The 27871-nt window shown below is 38.8% G+C and overlaps 2 protein-coding genes across 2 annotated transcripts in view; both read right to left on the bottom strand.

Annotated features, from left to right (window-relative positions):
- LOC137277657 (protein FAM167B-like) overlaps window positions 1-27871 on the bottom strand; it is a 284520-nt gene that overhangs the window by 254859 nt on the left and 1790 nt on the right. The gene's annotated exons all lie outside the window — the stretch shown is intronic.
- LOC137276640 (cytochrome P450 2C3-like) lies at window positions 88-27871 on the bottom strand. Its single transcript, XM_067808251.1, has 4 exons — window positions 27459-27871; window positions 1836-2354; window positions 1020-1460; window positions 88-632 (listed from the first exon to the last, which is right to left on the bottom strand). The coding sequence occupies exons 1-4, from the start codon at window positions 27838-27840 to the stop codon at window positions 451-453; spliced, it is 1524 nt and encodes a 507-aa protein (XP_067664352.1). The 5' UTR covers window positions 27841-27871; the 3' UTR covers window positions 88-450.

The following is a 27871-nucleotide window of genomic DNA, read 5'->3' as shown; positions in this document are numbered from 1 at the left end:
CATGGCTTGACTGTCCAAAACTGACATGAACTTTAATGCTGACAGTTTGTTCCATCCGTGCAGCACATTTGCACCACTGTTTCATGCTTTTGATGATTTGTGGTCTGTTATTGCTCAGTACCGTTTTATTCCATTGTGATAAATGTGCGTACATGTTTCATCTTTCCATTGCATCATTCCATGACTTGCAATTTCAATAAATGAAAATGTAATGAGACAAATTGTGTAGAGTAATATTTTCTGAGGAGTATACATGCCGACGTAACATACAGGTTATGTGAATACCAGAGTATGATGACATAGCCAGATGTTTCTGATTACAACTGGTGTTTTTCGGGGTTTCAAATGTTCAAGATTTCAAGATTCTCAAAAGTAGAAATGGGAAACCGTTTCACACGAAAAATATCATGTACAAGGACATATACAGATTCTAAAACAGTGGTCATTCTCTCAAGCGTTCCTTGGTATGACTTTGCACTTGAAAGGGGGTGCAGTATCAACTATGCTCACTGTTCCAAACAGGGGTGTCAGCTTTCCACTAGCAGGGACGAACTTGAACCTCTGAATCAAGGTGGTCAGAATCAGGAATTGTTCCATGCGAAACAGTGATTGTCCTATACAAGCACGGCGTCCTGCCAAACAGATTAAATATAAGAATGGTTATTATATGATCTACACAAATAACATATCTGTTTGTGAAAAAAGCAAATCACTGCCTAGTCGAACAAACCATCAACTTTCTGGACTCAGCAAGAGTGTCAGAAGGGCTGTACTACAGAGAACCCAGGCACACTCCTGATCAGGAAGTATAAACCAAAGGTCATCGAGAACAATCGAGAGTTTGGTAACAATGTACATGCAATGATTGTGAGAAATTTCAAAAGCTAGGTCAGTATATTCAGTATGCCTCTCCCGAATCTTGTCAATCATGTTGCTGTCTAAACAGGACCTTATGCCTATAAAGTATGAGTATTAGCAGCACAAACGATAGAAAGTCATGATCACTCAAACAGTCTTACCAATAGAAAAGGGCATGAATTCCTCCCTCTTTTCGAAGTTCCCTTCATCATTCAGAAAACGCTCCGGTCTGAATTTGTTGGGATCTCCCCACACCGACTCGTCGTAGAGCACTGAGTTTAACATGGGCCATACGGTGGTTCCCTTAGGGATGTCGTAACCCTTGAATTGGACATCGTGATCGACTGTATAGGGCATTCCAAAGGGTACCATATCTACTTGTCTTAATATTTCTGAATACACAGCCTCAACATAAGGTAGGTTGGGCTTGTCCATCATCGTGGGTCGTCTGTCAAGCCCGATTTGTTGTTTGATGAGCTGGAAACACTTCTCCTGGACTTCAGGGTAGTGGAGTAGATATAGAACTGACCATACGAGGATGTTGCCACCATCAGTTGTTCCCCCCATAAAGACGTCAGTCAAAGTCATCTTAAGGTGACTCTCTGAACAGAAATGATAACTTTTCCGTTAGACAGTGCAATGATTGTAAATTGCAAGACAAACGATTTTGTAACTGTCATTACTTCATTTAAGTCTAATTTAAAACGTCAGGCTGAGATTACACGATGTCATTTAGAAAGTGGTCAAATGCAACATTACTAGAATTTGTACTCTACTAAGAAAGTGAAATCCCAAATATGCCATATGTTGCGTCAGGCTGAGAGTCCATTGTACGAGTATGACAATATAATACGAACTTGCGAAAGGTGTTTCTAATGCCTTCTTTACGTTTTAACAAGAGTACGTTTACCATTTACATAAAAAATCCAGTTATCAAAGCAATGAAACACTTAACCATTACACATAATTCACTTTACCATCAAACGCCTGGCCCTTGTGCGTCTTGCGTCGCAGCTCTTTGATGAGAGCTGAGGCAAAATCTTTAATGTTATCTTCGTCATAGTTGTTGATGCTATCCTCAACGAGTCGGGCTAGCTCTGCCTTCATTACCCCTATACTTTTCATAAGCTTTTTATAGTTAAAGACATCTCCTGGTAGCAACCTCACAGCTGGGAACAGATCGACAATGGTTACTTCCCCGTCTTCCCCAAATATTCCATCAAATGCACTTGTCAGCTTAGCGTACCGTGTTTCATTGTAGTCATACTGGCGCTTTCCGAAAAGAACTCCACAAATAACATTGGACATAGCAGTGTAGATCAGATCTTTACAATCGAACTCCTTTGAACCTTCATCCTCGAAGGCTTTTAAAAGTAAATTCAACTCCTGCTGAATTTTCTCTTCAGTGTTTGAACTTGCCATTCCCAATTCTCTAAGACTGGACACAGTGAACTTTCTTATGTCTTTCCATATTGCTCCACCAGAGTTCAATATTCCTAAAACATAAATCACATTAACAGAAGTTAATTACTGACATCGTCGTGGAATAAAAAACCTGTCTGTTTCTTTTGTGTTAGAGTGTTAGAAAGTTTTTGTGACAGAAAGTGCACACTATACAGATACTATGACTGAGTTAAGATTTAGAGTCACATCGGCCTTATTGCAGCCACATCGTAACTATAACAATATACACTTGAATAATAAATAAATTCTATTTCGTAAAATCTGTCAACAAAGGACAGTAAAACATTCAGACAGCCGGTCTGGTAACTTTAAACAATTAAAAGTCCTGGCACAAATGTGACTGTCCTGTTTTCAACAATAAACAACTAAGAAATCATGTTTCTGAATACGTTACTGTATGTTGTAACGTCAAGGTTAAGCTACATGGCCCGGTTTAGAAATTAGAAATCTGTTGCACTTTTTGTCTAACAATCAATATCAGAGAAAAATTAATCATATTGTGAGTCAGCATGGTCACGTCATTTTCTTCAGCAGCAGGAGTGAGTGAGTTTAGTTTTACGCCGCACTCAGCAATATTGCAGCTATATGGCGCCGGTCTGTAAATAATCGAGTCTGGACCAGACAATCCAGTGATCAACAACATGAGCATCGATCTGCACAACTGGGAACCAACCAAATCAGCGAGCCTGACCACCCGATCCCGTTAGTCGCCTCTTACGACAAGCATAGTCGCCTCCTATGGCAAGCATGGGTTGCTGAAGGCCTATTCTACCCCGGGACCTTCACGGGTCTTCAATAGCAGCAACCTGGACATCAGCATGTGCATTTATTTTCAGCAGCAGAAGTTGATAAAGTTTCTGTGCAACGCAACGCCATGACAGATGCAAAACCACGCAGAACATCAACGGTAATTATCAGCATTTCTGTTGTTTGTCCTTACTTTCTTACTTGCAAGGAAAAAAAGCAAGCAAAAATAGATAGCCACACACGGGTACTCAGAATGTTTCTGATTACTTCCATCACATATTTTTCTATTAACGATCCCGCCGAAATTTTGTAAGAAACCTATCAACGGTCGTGATGAACTTGCTGACAGCTGTAGGGATTGCCTAAATCCATCTCGGGTCTATTGCAGGAAGCAAATGCACTGTAAGTCCCCGTGGTCCTTATCATGTTTATCTACCTTCAGATATAGCAATAGCCTATGTATATATTGTATTGCCGTATGTCGTTCATATGGTTTAGACTTATTACTAGTTGTGATTTGAATTATGTGGTAAACTAGCCACTTTACTCTCCTTCGTTGGCAGGGTTTTATAATTTACCGTTATTTATTAAGACCTTATAACTCGATGATAGTCACGACATGGCTGAAATATTGCCGATATGACTTCAAGTCTTCAGTGAATCAGTGGGTAGTGATGTCAAACGACAACATTGTTGTACATATTTGGCAATGTCTTTGATTTACTCTCACTTTGTCAGTAGTTAATCCTACCACACATTACGAATATCTGATTGTAATTAACGCCCTAAGTAACGAGCTCATGCCTGGCTGGTTATTGTCAGTTTTCGAACGTGCTGAGTCTTTAACAGTGTTCACCACATGCAAAACAGTTTTAGTCAAAGTGTTCACAATGTGCAGCTTCATATTTTTTATTTAATTTTTGCATATTGTGCATATATGTATATTTTGTGCTTACCTGCCAGTGGAGTGGTTCATGGTAATATATTAATATGCTGTATGTTTTTATAACGTTCCAAATGAGGTGAGACAATTAATCATCATCAATAATCATCTATCAGATATTGCAAGACATCAACGACATGTTTGGAACAACTTGGAACGACTCTTACTCCCCGTACAACAAAGAGCGTTGAATGATGACATTCGAAGATAAATAAACTTGTGACCAACCATCCAAATATCTACCAATTTGTCCGCCTCATCAAGTAAGAACAGGCCCTTTTCAAAGTGCCACAACATCTGTATTAACATAGAACTTTCTCGTTCTGCATCGTGTTTACCAACAGTCAAAAACACATACTCATATACAAAAGAGCGCATAAAGGGAGGTAGTCTAAAGCGCTACCTTAAAAGGCGTGCCTCTAAAATGCTATTACCGTGATATTCGTGATACGAAATGTGACTCATGATAACTATCACCCAAAACTCTAAACATAGTGACACAATAATAACTATCACTTAATCAATAATAATACAAATTACAGAAAATACACTCTCGTAACAATAGCGACAGCTTGAAAAGCAGCGGCTTTAAAAAGGACTTTCAACCGTAATCCATTATGGGGATGCTGTCCCCCACTTTAAAAGAGGGATTGTAAACATTTGTATTTGATTAGAATAATATTACATTATAAATGATATATGTGTATCATTTATTTATCTATAACTTAAACACTTACCATCTGTTTAAAATGATCTGTTATATATGAATAATTTGTTAATTTTTGATTATCTGTAACTTTATTTAAACCTTGATTCACGTGTATTTTTGTAAATATTGTAAAAAGAAGTAGGTTGGTGTAGTGTTTAAATGACTTGAGTTTTAATCCCCTACTGATCTCCATTGTTGCACCATTAACTTTAATTATTTGCTTGGCAATGATACTGGCAACGTGGTGCTTTGAGGTGAAAGTTGGTTGGAACAGATTAAACCATATCTTGCTAACTACACTCTCAGTATTGTAATGCATATTTTACGTATCAGTCAGATATCTTTTTTCACGAAACCAATTACATTATCTACATTTAGCCTTGTCCGGTATCATAGGTAAATATACATTTTTTGTTTTTTAATGTTTTGTATTTTGGAATAATATTTACATAAGAAATTGACACATTTTCTTCATTTGGGGTAGTTGACTGGACAAAACAAGACATCCAGGGTCTTGACGGCCTGACCAGAAAGATCATATCTGATAACAGAGCACACCACCCTCGTTCCTCTCTTAATCGTTTATATACGCCAATCAATTCAGGAGGTCGGTGTTTGGTTAAAGGTCACATGCAACCAAAAAATCAAACATAATTAAAACACATTTATCACTTATTCATGACATATAATATACACGGTTGCTTTTAAAAAAACAAATAAACACAATTATAAGCGTACAATCGCGATTCAAAAGTGCAATATTTTGTACTTCGGCTTACTTCCCCCGAAACGAAGCCCTCGGGAGACCGAACCCAGCCATAGCAGGTGGATATGCACTCAAGTGAAACGACGGCTTCCGATTGGCTGTTTCATTTGCTGATATGCTAGGTTTCATTGTGTGTACAGAAAGATGATCTGTTTGATGGGCATTTTAGAAGTATAGCCAGTCACCAGAAAGTAAAATTCTTTATGGATAACAACTTCTTTTAGTGTACTTGATCCGTCGTTTCAGTATGGATTCATGTACTGTTGTCAAACAAAATCATATACACTAAAAGAAGTTGTTATCCATGAAGAATGTATATAGAGATGTTGGGTTTGGAAAATACATATTCTCTGAATTTGCGCTCGATCCAATAAAAAAAATCATGTCAGTAGAGATAGTAAACTACTGCGTGGCTGGAATCCGTCATTCGTCCAAGTACAAAGAAGGACTTGAAACTGACATGAGTTTGCACCAGTTTCCGTCAGATCCAGTCATCCGAGAAAAAAGGATGTAGTTTGTTTGCAACCCACAGACATAAAAACATGTCATGTGTATCACACGTGCCTAATTACATAATGTGGCAGAGACAGGACTCGGGTGCACGAGTCATAAATCGACTTATTTTCTTTATGTCGTATAGTCTGATAGGTGTTAAGTTCAAACTGCACGTGGTCAATGATTGAAGCTGTGTATTGCATGTTGTCTTTAGCAGACAGGCAGGCAGACAGATAGGTGTGAATAAACCAGACACTGAGCTTTCTCTGTGACAGAGACTGCTCACCACAATCAACATGTTTTTTTTACGTAACGAGCAGATTATTTACTTGTTTGTGTACACAACCAAGATTAGACTACTGCTCACGACCTCAGTATGCATACTGTTTCAAGCTCCGCGAATCTATTCACTGCGCATGCGTTATGGACGCAGCGCAGCACAGCTGTTGAAACCAGTTTTCCCCCCAGCGCTGGGGGGAATTTAGTGAAACGTTTGAACTCCGATTTCGCGGGCTTTTTTTCATCGTGTTTTTTCAACTTTATAGATTGAATTGGCATTTTTTATGATTTGTTTCGGTAATTGCATACCAAAAGGTACCAGAATCTGCAAAGTTGTGTTTTACGTTGCATGTGACCTTTAATGTGGAGGCTCTCTCATAAATCTTTACTGTGTACTTTTGCACATATTTATTTATCGGATGATCCTCTGGTGCTGCATGTCAAGACGCAAGATGAAAGCAAGGAATTCCACAGCAAGTTTAAGGTTGTTGGGCACCATCTGAATTTGAAGTTGATTTTGCTGCTGCTGATGTACTGCTGGACGGTACAGAGATGGGAGTAGCCCAGGTAAAGTCCTGGTGTTATGAGTGGTGATCGATAGGCCAACCGCCCATGATTATGTTTTGAAGTTTTTATCAAATTCCGTGCGATGGTAGCGTAGCGATCGGCAAAGCAGGCAGGTGGGGGTACACTGAAGTGTCCGGCCTTGTCTAGGTATATTGTACTGTGAAGCGTGTCAAGTCGGGGATCATCTCAGAATTGTCATATTATAAAGATCCCGTAATGAATTTAAAGAGACTGTCCAACAGTCAGTAGATGCTCTTCCCTGGCACAGACAGGATATCTGAAAGCTCATGATGGCATGGCTCGCTGCTTTTACTACCGTCTTTGCCATGCCTGTGGCTTTGACCGCAAGGTCCATCCATTGGTAGGTTTCACATTAATTTGAGACTCGCTGTGCGCATGCGACGCAGAGCGTGTAAAGATATCAACTGGCTAAGTTCCGCTTTGGTCGTACGTTTACCGATAGTGTTAACACACTGTAAAGAAAACGAACAATCAAACCAAATATATAGTTTTATGTCTATTACAACTTATATTTATACTTGTATGCACCAAAGACTGGGAGTACTGAAATAAATAGCTTAATTTATATCAATAAGAACACTATCGGTAAACGTAGGTCCAAAGCGGAAATTAGCCAGTAGATATTTTTTACATGCTTTTTACATGCACACAGTGAGTCTTAGACTAATGTGAAACCAACGAATGGTACTGCCCTGAACATGTCCAGGGCGTCATGGAAAATGACAGTTTTAACTTCTGTGGAATAGGTCCATTTACAGCCTCATAAAACTTCCAGCCAACAAACCTGATCTCTTTGATAAAGCCAATGAATTCATTTATACCACTGAATTTTCTGTCCCATTTGACAGCAACGCGGTTGGCAAGATTGAGGAAAAGCAAGAAAATTTTGCTGACCTCGCCTTTGAAATATCTCGCTTGCATTTCAAGTACACTGTCGTCAGGCTCCCCAGGAGCACCCAACGAAAGATCACCTCTGGAAAGATAGCACAAGTTTTGAAGTAACATCAGCACTCAGATAATTTCGGAGTTTTCCGATGTTCCGGAGATGAATATCAACTGTGCTAATAATGTTGGAGATATGCTTGTCCATGTTCAGATGGCTTGTCTGGAAAGTTTTGCTTTTGATCGAATAAACAGGAATTTTGTTTTGCTTTCATTTAGTTTCAGTAAGTTTTTAGTCATCCATATCTGTGTGTCATCGGGAATCAGAGAGAGCGCGAGAGAGCAAAGATGACGGAGATTACATTGTAGGGAATGAAGAATAGGTTTGATTGTCGTCTGCATAGTGATGTTGGTTTAATTATGCTTGTCTGCTATTTTTCCTAATGGTGTAGTGTACACAGAGAACAGCATTGGTCCTAGCACAGAACCTTGGGAGACGCCTCTGATCTCTGTGGGCCTTGATGTTTTGCCCTCAATCTTTACCTAAGGTCGATCTGTTAAGCAGGATTGCAACCATGAAAGAGCAGTGCCATTGACTTTCAGGTCTTTTCCATACTTGACAGCAGTATGTGATGGTCAGTGCTGATACGTTTCCTTTGTCTGCTTCTGTGAGAATGTCATTGGTGACTTTCATGATGCTGTTTCAGTGGAGTGGTTTGGTCGATATGTAGATTGATGTTTGTCAAGCAGGTTTCGCTGTTTGAGATGTTCAGAGAGGCGGGTACACGCAGCCTTCTCTAAGACCTTAGACACGAATGGGGTGAGTGAGTGAGTTAATATTTAACGTCACATCGGCAATATCTCAGCCATATCGTGACGAGAACGTTTAATACTGAAGTGAAATTATATGGATATTATAAAAACCTGTCAACGAGGGACAGTAAAAAAACTAGAATATCACAAATATGATTAAAACTAGTGTGGAAAGTTAAAACATATCACTATTCGGACAATACAATATAAAATCAGGCTATAGATTGCCAACAACTGAAGGTAGATCACCATACTAGGGACCATGGGGACTTACAGTACCTTTGCTACCTGCATGGACCCTAGTTGAATTTACATCATCCCCCCAGCTGTTAGCAATTTAGTCATATCTAGCCAAAAATTAAAAATACACATATACTACGACTAAAAACAGTGGAAGTCTAAACGTACAGGAAATGTTTTGGGACTTACGTGCCCTCTCAGGAGGACAATAATTTTACGGTACTTCAACCCCCTTTGAGGGTACAGCCACTAACAATTCTAGTTACTAATCTAAACTACCATGAATTAAAATACAGCTATCTGCAGAACATAATAATCAAAATTCAAAGATGAAATCAATTTCTTTTAAGAATCCAAGAATTAAATGAGAACTTACGGTGTTAAAAAGATCCTTAATTGTTTTCACATTGAAATATTTATCCCTTATGATGGAGAGTTCAACACAGTCAAGCAAGATATGCTTGACCGTGGTTCTCTCATCACAAGGGATGCAAAACGGAGGATCCTCACCTTTCAATAGGTATGAATGAGTATATCTAGTATGGCCAATACGACATCGCCGCATGATTACCTCTTCAAATCTGGACTGACAACCCAAGTAGGAATAACCAATATACGGTTTTATTTCATGTAATTTATTTATACCTACTTGGGTGTCCCACTTCTTCTGCATTAGATCACGGATGTAAGTTCTAATGCTAGATTTATAATCAGAGTATGGAATAAGAAGTGGTGTCACAGATTTGTTGAGTGCTGCCTTGGCAGCAAGATCGGCCATTGCGTTACCGGAAATGCCTACATGGCTGGGTAACCAACAGAAAACGATGTCGTATTGGGCAGTAGCAAGATTATTATACAGTTCAATAATTTCAATTAAAAGTGGACGTTTACAAGAAATATTTTTAATAGCCTGAAGGCAAGAAAGAGAGTCGGAATATATTATATACTGTTTACGTTTCGGGTGTCTTTCAATATATTTAAGAGCTGTTAATATGGCGTTAGCTTCTGCTGTAAAAATAGAACTATTATCTGGTAATCTAAAAGATATTGTTCTGGATCCGATGACTGTGGCACAAGCTACTGCGCCACCATCCTTGGACTCATCTGTAAATAAGGATTTGTAATTGTTATATTTATGTTTCAATTGATTATATTCTTGTTTATACTGTAATTCATTCGTTTCTGATTTTTTAAAAGTCGTTAATGTTAGGTCGACCTGTGGCCTAACCAACTGCCAAGGGGGAGAGGAAAGAAGACGGAAAGGAGCTACGTTGTCCAGCTTAATACCAGCAGCAGCAATAAACGGCTTTATTCTGAGCCCAAGAGGTGGAACAAGAGAAAACATTTTGCTATACAAATCCTCATAAAGGGGATTGAAGACACAGTTATATGCAGGGTTAGATAGAGTATAGTTTTGTGACATATTGTAAAGACAATTTGATACGGCGTTGTGCAAGAGATGGTTCATCGGCCTCAACGTAAAGACTGTCAATAGGTGAAGTTCTGAAGGACCCAAGACAAAGTCTTAGACCTTGGTGATGGACAGAATCTAATAGTTTCAGGTTGCTTTTGCAGGCTCCACCATATACAATGGAACCATAATCAAGTTTGGATCGTACCAATGATCTGTATAACTGAAGGAGGGTAGTTTGATCCCCTCCCCACTTAGAATTGGAAACAACCTTCAGCAAATCTAGTGCCTCCAGGCATTTAACTTTAAGAGATTTAATGTGTGGTAAGAAGGTTAAATGAGAATCGAACATTATACCCAAGAATTTAGCCTCCTTTACTACTTTGATTGGAGTACCATTTAAAGACAGTTCTGGGTCCTTATGCGGTTTATATTTTCTACAAAGGTGTATACAATTAGTTTTTGTTTGAGAAAATTTAAAGCCGTTTTCAAGGCACCATTTATTTATTTTATTTAAACACAACTGTAATTGCCGTTCAATGGTGCGCATATTTTTACCACGACAAGAAATATTAAAATCATCCACAAAAAGTGATCCATCGATTGAATCAGTTAAAACCTTTGAGAGACTGTTGATCTTAATACTAAAGAGAGTGACAGACAAAATACTGCCTTGTGGGACACCCTGATCCTGAGTATAATGGTCAGACAGGGTAGAACCCACTCGGACTTGAAATTGCCTGTCATTTAAAAAGTTGGATATAAATTGGGGCAGGCGGCCTCGTAATCCAAAGTCATGTAAATCTTTTAAAATCCCATGTTTCCATGTCGTGTCGTATGCTTTTTCTAGATCGAAAAAGATTGAGACAGCATGTTGTTTATTAATTATGGCATTCTTAACAAAAGATTCTAAACGCACTAAATGATCGATGGTACTTCTGTTTTTACGGAAACCACATTGTATATCTGTTATAAGGTTATTAGTCTCCAAGTACCAAACAAGTCGATTATTTATCATGCGTTCCATGGTTTTGCAAACGCAGCTCGTTAGTGAAATTGGTCTATAATTCGATGGATCAGTATGATCACGTCCAGGTTTAGGGATGGGTACAATTAGGGCATCTCGCCACGAGGGAGGAAATTTTGCAGTTGCCCAAATGTCATCAAATATATGTAAAAGTGTCTCTAAACAGGATTCTGGCAAGTGCTTCAGAAGTTGATAATGTATACCATCAGCACCGGAAGCAGTATCGTGAGCTTAGTCAAGAGCAGTATGAAGTTCATGCATCGAAAAGGTTTCATTGTAATCTTCCCCATTATCTGAAGTAAAATTAATATATTTCTTTTCCTGCTGTTTTTGATATTTTTGGAATTCAGGTACATAATTTGATGAGGAAGAATGTTTCGCCAAAGTCTCACCAAGTTTATTAGCAATATCTGATTTATTAGTCAATAACTGATTCCCATCTTTAAGATGGTGAATACTAGATTTAGAGCCCTTACCTTTTATTTTCTGGATCATGTTCCATACCTTTGAAATTGGCGTACGTGAATTTAGTTTTGAAACGTAATTTTGCCATAACTGGCGTTTATTTTGTTTAAAAGTACGCCTTGCTTTAGCATTTAAAATTTTAAATTTGTTTAAATTATGCACCATAGGATGGCGACGGAAATAATGTTCTGCTTTTTTCCGTGCCTTCCTAGCTTGTTTGCACTCATCGTTGAACCATGGTTTTCTTATGTGTGGAACTGCAGAAGACTTTGGTATACACTCATCAGCTATTGAATTCAGTTCATCAGAAAAACATTGAATAGCATCAGGAATGTCAATAAAAAGTTCAGGTTTAAGTTTTTCAGCACACAGTGTTTCATATAAAGCCCAGTTAGCTTTTTTAAAATTCCGCCTTGATGAAGAAGGAACAGCAGATGGAGGTACCGATTTTAATATAGTAGGAAAATGGTCACTTCCACAGAGGTCGTCGTAGACTGACCATTCAAATTCATTAAGTAGATTAGAGTCTGCAAGAGACAGATCCAGAGAAGAGTAGGTGCCGGTTACAGGATGCAGATATGTGCTCGAATCATCATTACATATGCACAAATCAGTATTGAAAATAAAATCTTCCAGTGTTTTACCTTTAGTGTTTATATTTGTACCACCCCACAGTGGATTATGGCCATTGAGATCACCCATTATTATACAGGGTTTTGGAAGTTGGTCATAGAGAGCTTGCAAATCAGACAGTTGAAGTGTTGAAGAAGGCGGAATATACAACGAGCATACTGTGAAGGCAACATGAAGAGTAAGTCTCACTGCAACGGCTTGAAGATTAGTTGTAAGTGAGACAGGGCTGTGTATAACATTCTGATTTACAAGGATTGAAGATCCTCCAGTGGCCCTATCACCTGGAGGAGAGAGAGAATGATATCCAATGAACTGACGTAAGTTAAAATTGTCTGCCTGCTTCAGGTAAGTTTCCTGTAAGCAGAAAGCTGATGGTTGTAAATCCTGAATCAACAGCTGTAATTCATTAAAGTTGGTTTTTAGTCCTCTACAATTCCACTGGACAATACACGGAGAAACTGTTTCTATGGGGGATTGATTGGGGATCTACCCCTGATCTTTTTTGTTGGTGACAAGCTACGAGCTCTACAGAGGATGTTGTCAGAAACATCCATATCTTCAAGAGATCCAAACTTATTATATATTTGGATTGTATTTTCTGCCGCTTTTGAGGTTCTGCCCTTATGGTATTTTTTTGCAGACTCATTTATTGGTTTGAGTTTTTGTTTTGGTAGTTGCTTCCCATTATTCCCAGAGGAAGGTTTGGAAATGGGCTGTGATGATGATTGTTCCTGGGAAGATGGCCGAGACTGAACTTCTTCTCTAACAGTTGTTGATGTACATACAAGAGTTTGCGTTGACTGGTCAGGACAGTAGATTTCGGGTGCAACAGTGTCAACCCATGTCAAATCAGTTTGGCACTGCGCTGATGAAGTGGACACTGTTGAAGTTACAGTTTGATTTGTTGATGTTCTCGCAACTGAAGCATAGGATTCGTTGGGTTCTGATGTGTGAACAACAAGTTTCTTTGCATCAGCAGAACTAAGATTCCTTGTGAATTTGATTTTATTAATTTCCATTTGTTGTTTCCAGATCGGACATTCTTTTGAAAAAGATGAATGTGTTCCAGAGCAGTTGGTGCATTTTTTAAAGTTGCTGTCACAGTCTTCAGTAACATGAGTTTTTTCGCTGCAGTGAGCGCATGTAATAGCATTTGTGCAGTTGGTAACACCATGACCATACCTTTGGCATTTGAAACATCTCAACGGGTTAGGAATATAAGTATCAACATTGAGACGACAATATCCTGCTTTAATTGCTTTTGGTGCAGTTGGAGAAGAAAAATGGAATAGGTAGGTGTTTGTTGGTTTAGTTTCTGAGTTTTTTCGAGTTGTGAATCGTTTCACAAAAATCACTCCTTGTTCTTTCATTTCTGTGGCTATATCTAATTCACTCATGTCGGCAAACAGTTGATCCCGGTCTCTGACAATTCCTTTGCTAGTGTTCAAAGTTCTATGTGGAGATACCGAAACTGGTATTCCAACCAAAAGCTGTGTTGACATCAAATTTGTTGTTTGTTGTTTCCTGCTGCATTCAATGAGCAAAGAACCTGATCGCAGTCGTTTGATGTTTGGGACTTCACCTGCAATACCTTGGATACCTTTTGACACTGCAAACGGATTTAATTTTAATGGTGACTTGTCAAGTGTCTCAAGAACTAAAAATCGTGGCCAGTATTCAGTTGAGTTAGAAGGTCGTTGGTCATCATCATCACTGTCCAGTTGACGTTTGTTTCGTTTTTGGGGGGTTTTGTATTCCATAGTTAGTGTAGAAGGTTCATCATCCGAGCTCCCCACCCACCACGGAGTATCACAAGGACAATGCTAAAAAGCAAGTGGGTCTCCAACTTGCAGCACCAAGGATACCCGGATGATATACTCCAGCAGAAGAATTATAAATAATTAATCTACCAGATTGGCCCATGAGCCACCGCCTTCTGGGCATAAGACTCTAGGCAAGGTAAGAACTTCAAAAATGCATTTCAAACTCAGAACATATCGATGAACAATAAGGCCAAGACCGAAATTAAAATGTCCAAATACAATTTGTGCAATGGCATGCATATATAGTCCATGCACAGGGCTTGGCATGACCAGCCGATTGGTTGAATCGGGCCAATTCAACCACCCGTCTAGGTGAAGTAAGGGCCGAAGTGGTGTGTTGGGCAAATGAAACGCAGTTAAAAGCCCATCTGCCCTCAACCACCAGGATCCCGTCCTCCACCGACACGGGACGCAACCCACGGCAAACAGGTTGCCCAATTTAGTCGCCTCTTACGACAAGCAATGGGGTGCTGTGAACACATTCTGTCCCGGGTCCACACGGGAGGACACGAATGGGACATTAGCTACAGGTGTGTAGTTGCTCAGAGTATTCTTGTCCAGGTTACCTTTCTTCAGTAGGGTTATCACCATTTAACCAATATATTTTATTCGAGGCATATGCACACATGTTGAATGGAATTGTCTTGTTCATTAAATTTGTTTGTGTCGTTTTATAGACAAAAAATGTCATTTGTCACATTCAGTATGTTTTACGATTCACTATCAATTCAAATTCCGTAGAAAAGACTGGCATGTCAAACTGTAACTATTTTCTCGATCATTGTATAAACAAATATGAACACGTACCTTAGTTCCTTTGATATGCAACATTTATTACTGGGACCAATATTGCGGTGTCGCATAAACAAGTGAATGAACAGCGGTTCCATCTAATATAATTAGTGACCATGTTGTGAGTGACAGAAGCAGTCAGGAACAGGTCACGGACAGGTCAGGGTCAGGACAGGGACAGGACGACAAACACCTAGTGATATACCACCGACTGACCAAGGGATGACCAGGGAAGGGCTCTTGAAAGGGTTCCATGGTACCTAGTATGGCGATCTACCTTCCGCTGTTGGCGATCTATAGCCTGTGTTTATATTGTATTGTCCAAATAGTACTCTTAGGGTTAATGTATACACGCTAGTTTTATTTTGATTGTGATATTCTAGTTGTTTTACTGTCCTTTGATGACAGGTTTTTATATTAAACGCCTATTTCATGTCAGTTTCAAGTATGTTCGCGTCACGGCATGGCTGAAACATTGCCGATGTGACGTTAACTCTTAACCCACACTCACGAAAGGGTTCAGAACAGTCAGAAGACCCTCTTAAAACGTGATGATAAATGCGGTCAGAGATAGGGCGACAATCTCTCTCACCGAGAGACGATAACCAGGGAGAAACGATGACTTATTCCTGGTCCCTTGTTGACCGGTCAAGGGCACGCGAAGCACATATAAACCTAGACTCCAAGCCATAAGCAGACGCAGTCTCAGCAGCAGGTAATCTATCCACGGCTCTTTGGGTTCCGGGAATTTCGAACGTAGTTCAGACTTTTAAGAGGGATCTTAACGAATGCAGGCGAGATATCTAAATAGCAACTAGGATGACACATGGGACAAAGGATATAATAGGAGTGAGGGCAATTCTGAAATATGGTACAGATTAATATGGAAGCGAGTGAACACAACAGGTAAAATACTTCTGACCACTCAGCAAATGTAGCAAAACGGTTACGAATGAGAAATCACAGGGCTAGCTGTCTCCAAGATGGAGAATCTGACGATGCTGACACACACTCACATGCACAATCCAACCGAGTTAATCCGGTAGTTGAAACGGCAAGAACTGTCCTAAGTATAAAACAATGGTTAGACAACTGTCAGAGTTAGTGGCGAGATTATTGTAAGGCTTCATGGATATCCTAAAAGAATTTAAGTCCAAGTCAAGTAATATGAGCAATGTAATGCGTTAATAACTGCAGGTATTTATGACTATTTCGGTATGTCGCTCTTAATGCATTAACTACGGTAAGGATGTAAGACTAATGTAAGTAATGTTCAGTTATCAAAAATACATACATTAAACAAACACGATAAGCGACGCTAAGTGCTCTGATTGGGCGTATGCCATTTTATTACAGTACGCATTCAAATTGTAATGTTAGCATTTATTTTTATCAATACAAGAATTCAATAGATACTGTAATTGGTATTACTTAGTGATATATAAGTACGTCACTCCGGCGACAGAGAATACAGTGTAGTTAAAATACTAACGCTTTGTTTCATCGTTGATTATTTGGGTGACTAAGGTTAATGTGTTTGGACTCTGATTTTCTATGTTCAACGTGCAATTTCGCAAAATACAGAGTTAAGCGATAACCTAGAATATGTTGTCATTGACTAGACGGAACTAGAAAAGAAAAAGAATGAAGGATGTAATTGCATACTGAAACTATACCATTTTCTTATGATTACGGCAACGGGATTCGCATTATAACCTGTTCTGTGCGTTATATTCATGTCTGTGTAATATACAATTACAATTGGTTGTTGCAACTTTTCCGAGGTAATACTACTCAAGTCTTATTAGATCGACGGACTGTCATAAAAAACTGACCAACATATAAATTCATCGCTGCTCGAGCTAATTGTACATACTGAAATGTAGGTTACTGAATGAGAACCTAACCTACTTATATAGATCTAAACCTAGACCGTGACTGTGCATATGACACTTGTGTTGAAACATAGAAAAGAAATATTTGTTTGCGCCTGAAAGATATAGAGCTTGAGGAGGCCATGGACGTAAGGGGTGTAAAATAAATATATTTGGATAGTGCCTAAGAATTATAATCGGTTATCTGGAACTAGCATTTACAATGATAAGTGCTTCAGTGTCGTAGGAATGCTATGAGCCTAACTCTTAACATTTTCTATACGTTAATTACAAAAAAATAATATGCTGGACATAAACAAGAATAAAGTTTACAGGTGTTTTACCTTGAACCAAGAGAGGAGAGAGCTGCGGGGTCCTTGGATTTATTCAAGCAAGTGTGCTTTCGGAAAATTTTATAACTACTCCTTTGTCATTATCAAGTTTCTGAAAAGTTGAAATGTTCCATATGCGCTATCTACCGTATGCTGACAAAGTTTACTACATGCGGTAGGCGATAAGAAGATGATTATTCAACACGGTTTCATTTTATTATGGTGTAGCCTTGGTCAGCTTGTGCCCTGTTTGTCCTTGTGGGGGTAATTTAATAGGAGTTCCCAAAATTGCTTGTGACACCATTTCGAGAAAAACATATTTTGATAACCGTATTACTATATAGTCATGTTGCATATGCCTGTAGTATGGTGATCTAGTATGGTGATGTATAGCCCATATTTTATATTGTTTTGTCCAAGTAGGGCTACTAGTTTTAACTTTCCACACTAGTTTTAATTGTAACTGTCATGTTCTAGTTGTTTTACTGTCCTTTGAAGACAGGTTTTCATAATGTGTACAAATTTCATTTAAATATCACACATGTTCTCGTCACGATAAAGCTTAAATATTGCCGAAGTGACGTTAAATTCTAACTCGCTCACACGTTGCATATGAAAAGGTGAGCGAGTGAGTGAGTTGAGTTTTACGCCGCACTCACCAATATTCCACCTATATGGCGGCGGTCTGTAAATAATCGAGCCTGGACCAGACAATCCAGTGATCAAGAGCATGAACATCGATCGGAGCAAACGGGAAGCAATGACCTGTGCCAACCAAGTCAGCGAGTCTTACTACAACCATCCGATCCAGTTAGTCGCCTCTTACGACAAGCATGGGTTGCTGAAGACCAGGGCTGAGTTTCACAAAAAAGCCTCCTAAATGTAGGAGGTCTTAACCGATACGACCTTGTTTACGACCCTCTTCCGATCTCCTTTATGACCGTTTCAGATAGACGTCGTATCCATGTCGTACCACGGGGTCCTAAATCCATGTCGCACATTGTATAAGAGATACTTTGTAGCATAGCAACGCATACAGCAGGACCAAAACAGGCACCTGTGTATCTTGTTATTCCCAAAGTATTTCAAAATAGAAACACAGTTTCAGTAACAATGCAAATGTCATGTTTTTTTATTGAAAGTACGGGTTATCTTATCGTAATAATTGCATTCTCTCACGAAATTCCAGTGAAAATTACAAGATGAAATGTATAAATAATTTCCATTAATATCAGTTTTACGTATAAGATTTGAATTAAATCGCTGTCCATATAAAACTGCAGTATTAGTGCCAATGTATTGAATATTGTACATCAGAGGAACTAAAGTACATGTTGCCGTTATGACTACGTTTAATCTACTAACACTTGTGTAAAGGTTTAGATATGGTCCGCTGTACTGTACATGCGTCAACCTCTTTCGTAAATTTACTCATTCAATCAAAAACTTTAAAAGAATAAAAAGAATACCCTATATCCACGTATGATGTGATATGGAACAAGGCTAAAGGTAAATACTGGAATTGGTTTAATGAAAACAATCTGGACCATACGCAAAATATACATCATAGTACCAGGGAGACTATATAGCGTTGTAGATTATCCCTGACATCATCGTACCAGGGAGACTATATAGCGTTGTAGATTTTCCCTGATAGGACTGAAAGTGTAGTCTGAAGCAAATCTTGTGTTTACTCTTGTTCATCCGACCTTCACCTCAAAGAAATGTCATAATATGTACAACAAATGACGATGACCGATTTCTTACAAAATGGCGGTTTCACTGACAAGGGTACACAGGATTTTGCAAGGACTCTTCCCTTGATGCAGGGATCGTTTGAACACAAATATGATATGTAAGTAATCAGAATGACTCTGACTTTCTGTTTATTGTCGTATGTTTCAATCGTTCCCGTTGTATGTAAGAGAAGAAGCCAGTAATGCTGATAGTTACCGTTGTTGTTCTGCGTGATCTAGCTTCTGCTATTGCGTCACGCTTCAAGGAAATTTTGACAATTATGCATGAAGTAGATGAAATATTAGCATTGTATCTGTTTTTAATTTCCTCTTTCCAGCTATGATATTTTATCCATGCATAAAGGTAATGACGCATTCAAAGCAATGAATAACTGGTTGGATGTCGGAAATCTTTCATAAAGTGCTACACACTGTAAAATCGGAAAATTTCAGACCAGGCAGCCCTTGTTTTCACACCCAATATGTTTCGTTTCATTTCATCCAGACTGTCGGTATTTAAAATCATATAAACATGTATGGGGAATTCAGTGATGCGTTTGTCGCAGCTGACTATGCAATATTCATGATATTATAGGCGTCTCGAGATTTTGTAAACACTATCCAATATGGCGGAAAGTGCACTTATTCGTTCGTGCAGGGATAATCTACAACAGGATAATCTCCTAAAACAAGCTGAAAAACGCAAAAGTATCGCGGGAACACGTGTTAGCATCAGCTGTCCAAAAACTGCTTTGAGTCATTTTTGTTTACATTAATAATTAATTCAGATATCTTATTGCATGTGGGGAATGGATTGGACATTAACAAAATGTTAACTGACACTGTCACACACCTCGTAATAACAGAAAGTGTAAAACTGTCACAAAGCGTTGTAAACACCTTTCCAGTTTTGTCAAATAATAAGATCAACAAGAAAGAAAGAAGTTGTGGAACTATAACCCTCAAGCATCTCAAGCATCAATGACGGATCAGATCAGATCGGCGATATGTCATATTTTTCACACACATCATATACATCCTTACATTTTGTTTTAGATTACGAAACTATCACTATCACTTGCAAACACATTTCACCTGATAGTATATTCCCCTCACAAGCATTAATTAAAGGTGTATGTGAAAGATGTTTTGAAGAAATAACTAGAAACACCCAAACAACGGCGTGTAGCATTTCAGTGGCGGATCAGAACAGATCGTCGATATGTCATCTTTTCTCTCACCTCAAATACACCCTAACAAAGTCATAAAACTGTCACTGTTACTTGCAAATACTTTTCAACTAAAGGCGTGTTTCCGTTCTAAAAATTAAACGAATGTGTGAAAGAAGTTTTTAACGGCATAATTTAGTCTATCGTCGCGGTGAATTGAGAATGGAAGCCAATGGGCTGTAACATACCGACTTGAAACTTAACTACAAATCTGCTGTCCTAATACTGCCACTGATACCAATTATTTGACTTAAAATGAAGTGACAAAATAGTTAACTTATCTTCTCCATGTAGGATTTCAGTTGTCACAACACTCCGCGGCCGCCATATTGGATACACTAGTTGTGACATAGGGTGACGTTTTCCTCCTCAAACATCCACTTTCCTTTCAATACCTATTTTGCTAGGTTATGGTTTCGTTTTAATTAGACTTTAGGAAAACCTGCCCCAATGTTTCAATGACGTTTCTAAAACATTGGTGTGAAGACGTTTGGATGTTGTTTCTGAATATTGTTTTAATAACGTCATTCTGAACGTTTTTATAACGTTTAACAGTGTCCTTTAAAGAAGCGTGCCCCGTGAAGGTCCCGGGGTAGAATAGGCCTTCAGCAACCCATGCTTGCCATAAAAGGCGACTATGCTTGGCGTAAGAGGCGACTAACGGGATCGGGTGGTCAGGCTCGCTGACTTGGTTGGCACATGTCATCGGTTCCCAATTGCGCAGATTGATGCTCATGTTGTTGATCACTGGATTGTCTGGTCCAGACTCTATTATTTACAGACCGCCGCCATATAGGTGGAATATTGGTGAGTGCGGCGTAAAACTAAACTCACTCACTCACTCACTTTAAAGAAACGTAAGGTTATAAAACTATGTAAACCGTCTTCATGAAACATCTCCCTGAGAAAACCCAAGAAAACGTTTTGTGTAAGCTGGGATATAAGCATGCACAAGTGTAAATCAGGCCTACCGGTGCAGTCAGAATTGACACATTGACACTCTGGATAACTAAATGACAAATGACAAAAAGCCAAAACAACTGCAGTTAACGTAAAGAGAATGTGTTAATACAGGAGTGACGCAATATAGCATAGTGAACAGAAAAGAGACATGTTACAAGTGGCGTGTGAAAGTACGATATATAATCTGTACTAGTATGTGTAGTTTAACCTTCACAAGGATTAAAGGGATGTTAAGTAACGTGCATTTACAGTTAATCCCCCATTAACCTGTAAGAACAAAATATGCTGTGGTACAAGCTCCGAAATTATTTAACCTACAAACACATACAAGAATGAACTCAATGCATATTTGTTCTTAATTTGGAAACTAGCTCCTCGCTCGAGAACATGCCTCAGCATGCACAACAATCAACATTCGCTTTTACATTTTAATGTACTGCTGTGTACCTGTACTTTAACTAGTACCAGAACTTTCACTAAACCGTTCATCGATAGCCTTTGTGTTATACCTGACATGCCAACAAAGGTTTATTCAAGTGTTGAACAATAGTATTTATATTCCCCGTTTACTTAACACTGCGATTATTTCCTGTACCTTTATGCACCTCTGTGTACATGTTCTTTAACATACCGGTACACTCTAAAAAGGAGGGCAAAATGCAATATTTGGCAATAATGATTGAAGGTTTGTAGTGAGGTAATATTTAACGTCATATCCGCGATATTTCAGGTATACAATACAATATAAAACACGGGCTACAGATCGCCGACAACTGAAGGTAGATCACCGTACTAGGGACCATGGGTACCTTTGCTACCTGCATGGACCCTAGCTGGATCTACAACATCCCTTCACCCGCTTGCGAGTGTAAGAAATGTTAGCCAAAAATAAAACAACAAGAATGCTACGTTTAACAAACCCCGGTATGTTTAAGTTAACTTGAAAGTTTAAGACTTACGTACCCTCTCAGGACAATAATTTTACAATGCTTCAACACCCTTTGAGGGTACAGCCACTAACAATTCTAGTTACTAATCTAAACTACCAACCATTAAAATACATCTATGTATAGAACATATTACTCAACATTCATTCAATGAAGACTATTTCCTTTAAAAAAATAAATTAAATGAGCATTTACAGCAGTAAAACACTTATCCCTTATGATGGAGAAGTCAGCACAGTCAAGCAGGATATGCAAGGGATACAAAACGGAGGATCCTCATCTTTCAACAGGTATGCATGAATATATTTTGTATGGCCAATACGACATCGTCGTAAACTAACCTCATAAATCAGTGGGTGTAATCAATATAGGGTTTTATTTCATGCAATTTATTTATACCTACGTGGGTGTCCCACTTCGTTTGCATCATATCACGGATGTAAGTTCTAATGCTAGCTTTGTAATCTGAGTATGAAATAAGAAGTGGCCTCACAGATTAGCTGAGTGTTGCCTTGGTAGGAAGATCGGCCATTGTGTTTCCAGAAATGCTTACAAATCGTGGGTAACCACCAAGAGACGATGTCGCATTGGCCAGTAGCAAGATCATCATACAAAATTCAATTAAACGTGGATGTTTGCAAGAAATATTCAATTAAAAGCGGATGTTTGCAAGAAACAGCCAGAAAGAGCTGTTGTTGTTAGCCTCAGCTGTGAAAATAGAACTGATGTCCGGTATATATATGTGTGTGTGTATATATGTGTGTATATATATATGTGTGTGTGTGTGTGTGTGTGCGCGCGCGCGTGTGTGTAGTATTGAAATATTCTTGTTTATATTGTAATTCATTAGTTTATGATTTGTTAAATGCGGTTAATGTTAGGTCGACTTGGGGCCTAACCAGTTGCCAAGCAGGAGAAGAAAGAAGATGAAAAGGAGCTATATTTTCTAGCTCAATGCCGGCCAAGGAATGAAAAGGTTTAATTCTATGCCCTATCGAGGCGGAACAAGAGATTCCTTGTTGTATAAATCCTCATAGAGGGAATTGAAAACACAGTTATACACCGGGTTAGATTCATTAGAATATAATGTGATAATGTATTAACAATTTTAAACGGCGTTGTGTAAGAGATCGGCCTTAACGTGGAGACTGTCAATAGGGGCAGTTCTGAAAGACACAAGATAAAGTCTTAAACTTTGGTGGTGGACAGAATAAAGTAGTTTAAGGTTGCTTTTGCAAGCTCCAACATATACGATGGAGCCATAATCGAGTTCTGAACGGACCAGTGATCGATATAGGTGTAAGAAGGTAGTTTGATCCCCTCCCCACTTGGAAACAACTTTGAACAAATCGAATGCCTTTAAGGGATTTAGTTTGTGGCAGGAATCTTAAATGGGAATAAAAAATGAGACCTAAGAACTTGGCCGCCTTGACAACTTTGATGGGTGAGCCATTTAAAGATAGTTCAGGTCCTTATGCGGCTTATATTTTCTACGAAAATGTATGCAATTTGTTTTGGATTTACAAACTTTAAAGCTTTAATTTAAAACTTTTGATAAACTTTTTATCTTAAACCAAACAGTGTGGCAAGAGCTTCGCCCAATTTATTTGCAATTTTAGACTTATCAGTAATATTGAAAGTTTGTAAGGATATGCCAAATTAACGTGTCTACAGACCACGCACTGTGGAATATTTTTGTTGGTATGGTTTACAAGAACATGCTTGAGCGAATGCAACTATAAACGATTTCGAATGGTTCTGTCAATGACGATTGTCAAGACTAGCTTAACCAAAATATTGCAATTGATTACAAGCTGGTGACGACTTTCAGCATTCATCCGGACATATTAACTCGTTTGTGGGGCCGTTTTGTGCATTCAAGTTCGACAAATGACCATCCGAGACCAGCAAGACCGCGTGTCACCACAGCAGCACAAGATCGCTAAATCAGGGACTCTGCCATCGTTAGCCCAGGGACACAGCACAGGAAATCAGGAACTGTTTCCAAGAGACATCCAAAAGTTGCCCCCTCACTGACACGATTACATCAACGACAGCGAGACAGTCGTTGGAACACGAAGCAGCCATGGAACCTTGGAACCTGGTTCAGTGAGCGTATCCCCTCATGCGACGCGCCTACAGATCGCGCAATGAACGTTTGGCACCCAAATGCAGCAAGCATTTATTTGTAAAAATATCGCAGATTTTACATCGGTTTCTTTAGTTAATTCTCTAAAAACAAATACATACGCGGTTTTAATCTTAATGTCCATAAATGCTAAACTTATATTCACATCACATTTCTCTCTCTCTCTCTCTCTCTCTCTCTCTCTCTCTCTCTCTCTCTCTCTCTCTCTATATATATATATATATATATATATATATATATATATATATATATACTGTCTCTTGTAGACGTATTCAGAAGATATACATGGTTTGTGGCGTCATAAACAAAGAAGAGCCGGCGTGTAGCCAGTGCTTTGTGCGTGATCAACGAAGAGCATGGCCCACCTAAAAAATATATACTGAGTTGTCGAATTTAAGGGGCATATGAATGAACTTTGTAAAAACCTAAACGTCAAACCAGTATGTAGTAGACCTTACCACTAGCCTTAAAGTGAGAGGTCACACAAACAAACAAATAAATAGAGTCTATGTTTCCTGAGTGCATTTGGATTCAGATCACATCAGTGCTGATATTGAGGTCGAAGTATTCAAGAACCTAACGTCAAGGACAGATTAAAGCAACGAGAAAACGGGCTGAAGTTGAGACTAGGAAATCAACGAACACTAGTACTACCCACCCCCATTCCTACATGCACACAGCGTTGGTGACGTCGTTTTATCCAAATGTAGTTAATAAAAACTGGCACATAAAAACAATTCATTGTATAATGGAATGTACCCGCGCGGAAAGTGAAAACCACAAATCCAATATGAGCAAAATTCACACGTCTGAATATATGTCAGTCGATCAAGTTCCACAATTGATGTTGAGGTAAAACGAAAGCAAAAAGGCATCGACCGGATCATAACACAGACATCAAAGGTATCGAATACCATTGCTGGATACGTTTATTCCGCTTTCAACTTTACACCGGGTAAAGAGTGAGTGAGTTAATATTTAACGTCACATCGGCAATATTGCAGCCATATCGTGACGAGAACGATTAATAATAAAAATACAAATAATTTTATAGCACATACATTGTGAAAACCTGTCACCGAAGGACAGAAAAAAATATAGAATATCACAGTGTAAAGTGTAAAACTAGTCATTAGACCTAAAACAATGTATCTATAGAGGACAATAATATATGACAATGAGCTATACGGTTGCCAACAACTGAAGGTAGATCACCATACTAAGGACCATGGGGACGTACAGTACATTTGCTTCCTGCATGGACCCTCGTTGGATTTACATCATCCCTTCAGCTGTTAGCAATATAGACAAATCTAGCCATACAGTAAAAGAACACTTATTCTACGATTAAAAACCTGGAAAACTTAAATTTGCTTCAAATGTTTTGGACTTAAGTACCCTCTCAGGAGGACAATTATTTCACAGTACTTCAACTCCCTTTGAGGGTACAGCCACTAACGGTTTGAGTTACTTATTTAATCTTCCAATCATAAAGTATTTATCTATTCACAATTCTAATTCTACAAATCTAATTCCTTTAAAAATGTAATAACTAAACGATGACTAACATTGCTAAAAAGATCCTTCATAGTTCGCGGATTAATATACTGATCCCTTGTGATGGAATACTCAACACAGTACAGCGGTTAAAGAATTGGACACATGTATATCTGGTATACCAGATGATGGTCCTTTCGAAGACGATAGAACACTACAGTCTCAGACATGTTTAATGTCAACATAATTGTATGCTCAGCGCTTGGCATTGGTGCTACAGTTACTGTAATTCCCATTTACAGTGTAGCCATCCACACACCCAACCTTGTCCATTATGCTGAAGGCGAACACTGTGTTCTGCTTCAGCTCCATGAAATCCAAAACGTGGACGCACTACGTGATGATCAGCTGCCATTGGTAACAGATGTAACAAATGTGCGAAGACAATTGTTTGTCACTTGCACTGATGATGAAAAACTGATCTCCAGAGAATGATCCCATGTGATGATCTATTTTTGTGAATTCGAAGGAAACAGAAAGGAAGAAGTATAAGCGACGAAGAACACGGTTATCTCCAGAATCTACATGCATGGATGAGTCATGACAGGTGTCTGATGACAACATCGATGAAGAAAACTATAATGATCAGGATTCCTCTGACTTTGAAGGGAACAGAATGAGTGAATATACGAGTTAAAATCTACATCGCATCGGCAATATTATAACCATATAGCGATAAAAACAAGGTTATCGAGTTCAAAAAGCTGTCGAAGTAGACAGTAAAACTAACAAGGTGATCACAGATATATGTGTAAAACTCGTAATAAAATTTAAAATATTTTAACTATAAAGAGTAATGCTGTGTAAAAATAAGCTACAGATCACAACTGAAGGTAGATCGCGATGCTAGTGATCATTGGGACTTATAGTGCCTTTCCTACCTGCATAAACCATGGCTTGATTTACACCACCTCTTCAACCGCCGGCGTTTGTGGGAACAATTTAGGCGAAATTTAAAAGAACAAAAATATGCAAGGTAACAAAAAGGAGAGTTAAGACAAAGATTATGCAACAATGAAGAGCAATGTCATTCGTGCTCCCTGAGCAGGATTCTGTAGTCACAGAATATAAAGCCACAGCTCTATGACAAATATCAACGCTGAAAAGCCCACTATTCCAGGACAAGGTCATTTACCATGTGATGACCGTGAGCTTTTAGACTCGGAAACAAGTGGAAATGAGTGAGTTGAACTTCACAAAATTAAATGGTAAAACCCACCAAAGAAGGGCAGTAAAATAGCTAGATTATCACGGACAGAGAATTAAAACTAGCATGCAACTGTACAATTTGACATACCTTTATCGACAATACAAAATAGAAACGGACTGGCGATCATCAACAACGGAAAGTAGATGCGAAGACGAGGCATTCAAAAACCAAATAGAAGCGAAGAAGAAGTATAAATGTCATGTCGCACAGATCTTCATATGGATGGAATCGATTATGACGCTCCCCAAGATGATGAATAGGTGGCATATGGTGATTTTCCGAACGAAGTTGTGATTCTTATCATTGAACTATCGTGACAAGAACAGAGAACAATTTCATTTATATCAGTATTAACTTCAATAACACCCTGTCGTGAATTAACAGTAAAAAATACCAGACTACCACAGATATTAATTAACGGGCTAATGATCACCAACAACACAAGGTTGATCACCATATCACACAAAAACAAAAACAAATCTACACACACTAACTACATCTTAATGCAAAATAAACAATCACCCACCTTTGCCCTCACAGTAAAGATCCGTGATATATGAATGAGCCCTGCATGAAAAAACGTCGGCGTTCTTAACCAGGGCCTCCTTGATAACGTCGTAGCCGTTGAGGACGATGATCGGTTTGTAGAATAAGTACACGCTGAAGATGTCGCCGTACTGACGTCGCATACCGCTGAAACTAACTCGGAAGTCTTTGCCCATTTGAAGAATGTTGCCCACCAGTGGAAGACGAGGGGGTCCGGGTGGGAGCCCAGGGGGACGCCGTGTTGACAGCCATAGTACTAATGATACAGTGATAAACACTAGTATCAGAGGTGTACTAAAAATCAACATTCCCGTCATCAGTGCGATAGAAGCCACTAGGGCAGCAGTGCTGAGTTTAAGCATCCTGCCATTACAATGTCAACTCGCCAAATAC

Source organism: Haliotis asinina, chromosome 3, assembly GCF_037392515.1.
Source record: "Haliotis asinina isolate JCU_RB_2024 chromosome 3, JCU_Hal_asi_v2, whole genome shotgun sequence".
Classification (NCBI taxonomy): Eukaryota; Metazoa; Mollusca; class Gastropoda; order Lepetellida; family Haliotidae; genus Haliotis; species Haliotis asinina.
The sequence above is the reverse complement of the archived record's forward strand: the minus strand, read 5'-3'. Positions and strand labels throughout refer to the sequence as shown.

Bases quoted from the DNA above. Each gene is read 5' to 3' on its own strand.
- LOC137276640 (XM_067808251.1), bottom strand. From the start codon at position 27,840: ATGCTTAAACTCAGCACTGCTGCCCTAGTGGCTTCTATCGCACTGATG. The intron at 1,461-1,835 runs GTAAAGTGAATT...ATTTCTGTTCAG, and splicing joins CAAGGGCCAGGCGTTTGATG to AGAGTCACCTTAAGATGACT. The intron at 633-1,019 runs GTAAGACTGTTT...TCTGTTTGGCAG, and splicing joins ATTCATGCCCTTTTCTATTG to GACGCCGTGCTTGTATAGGA.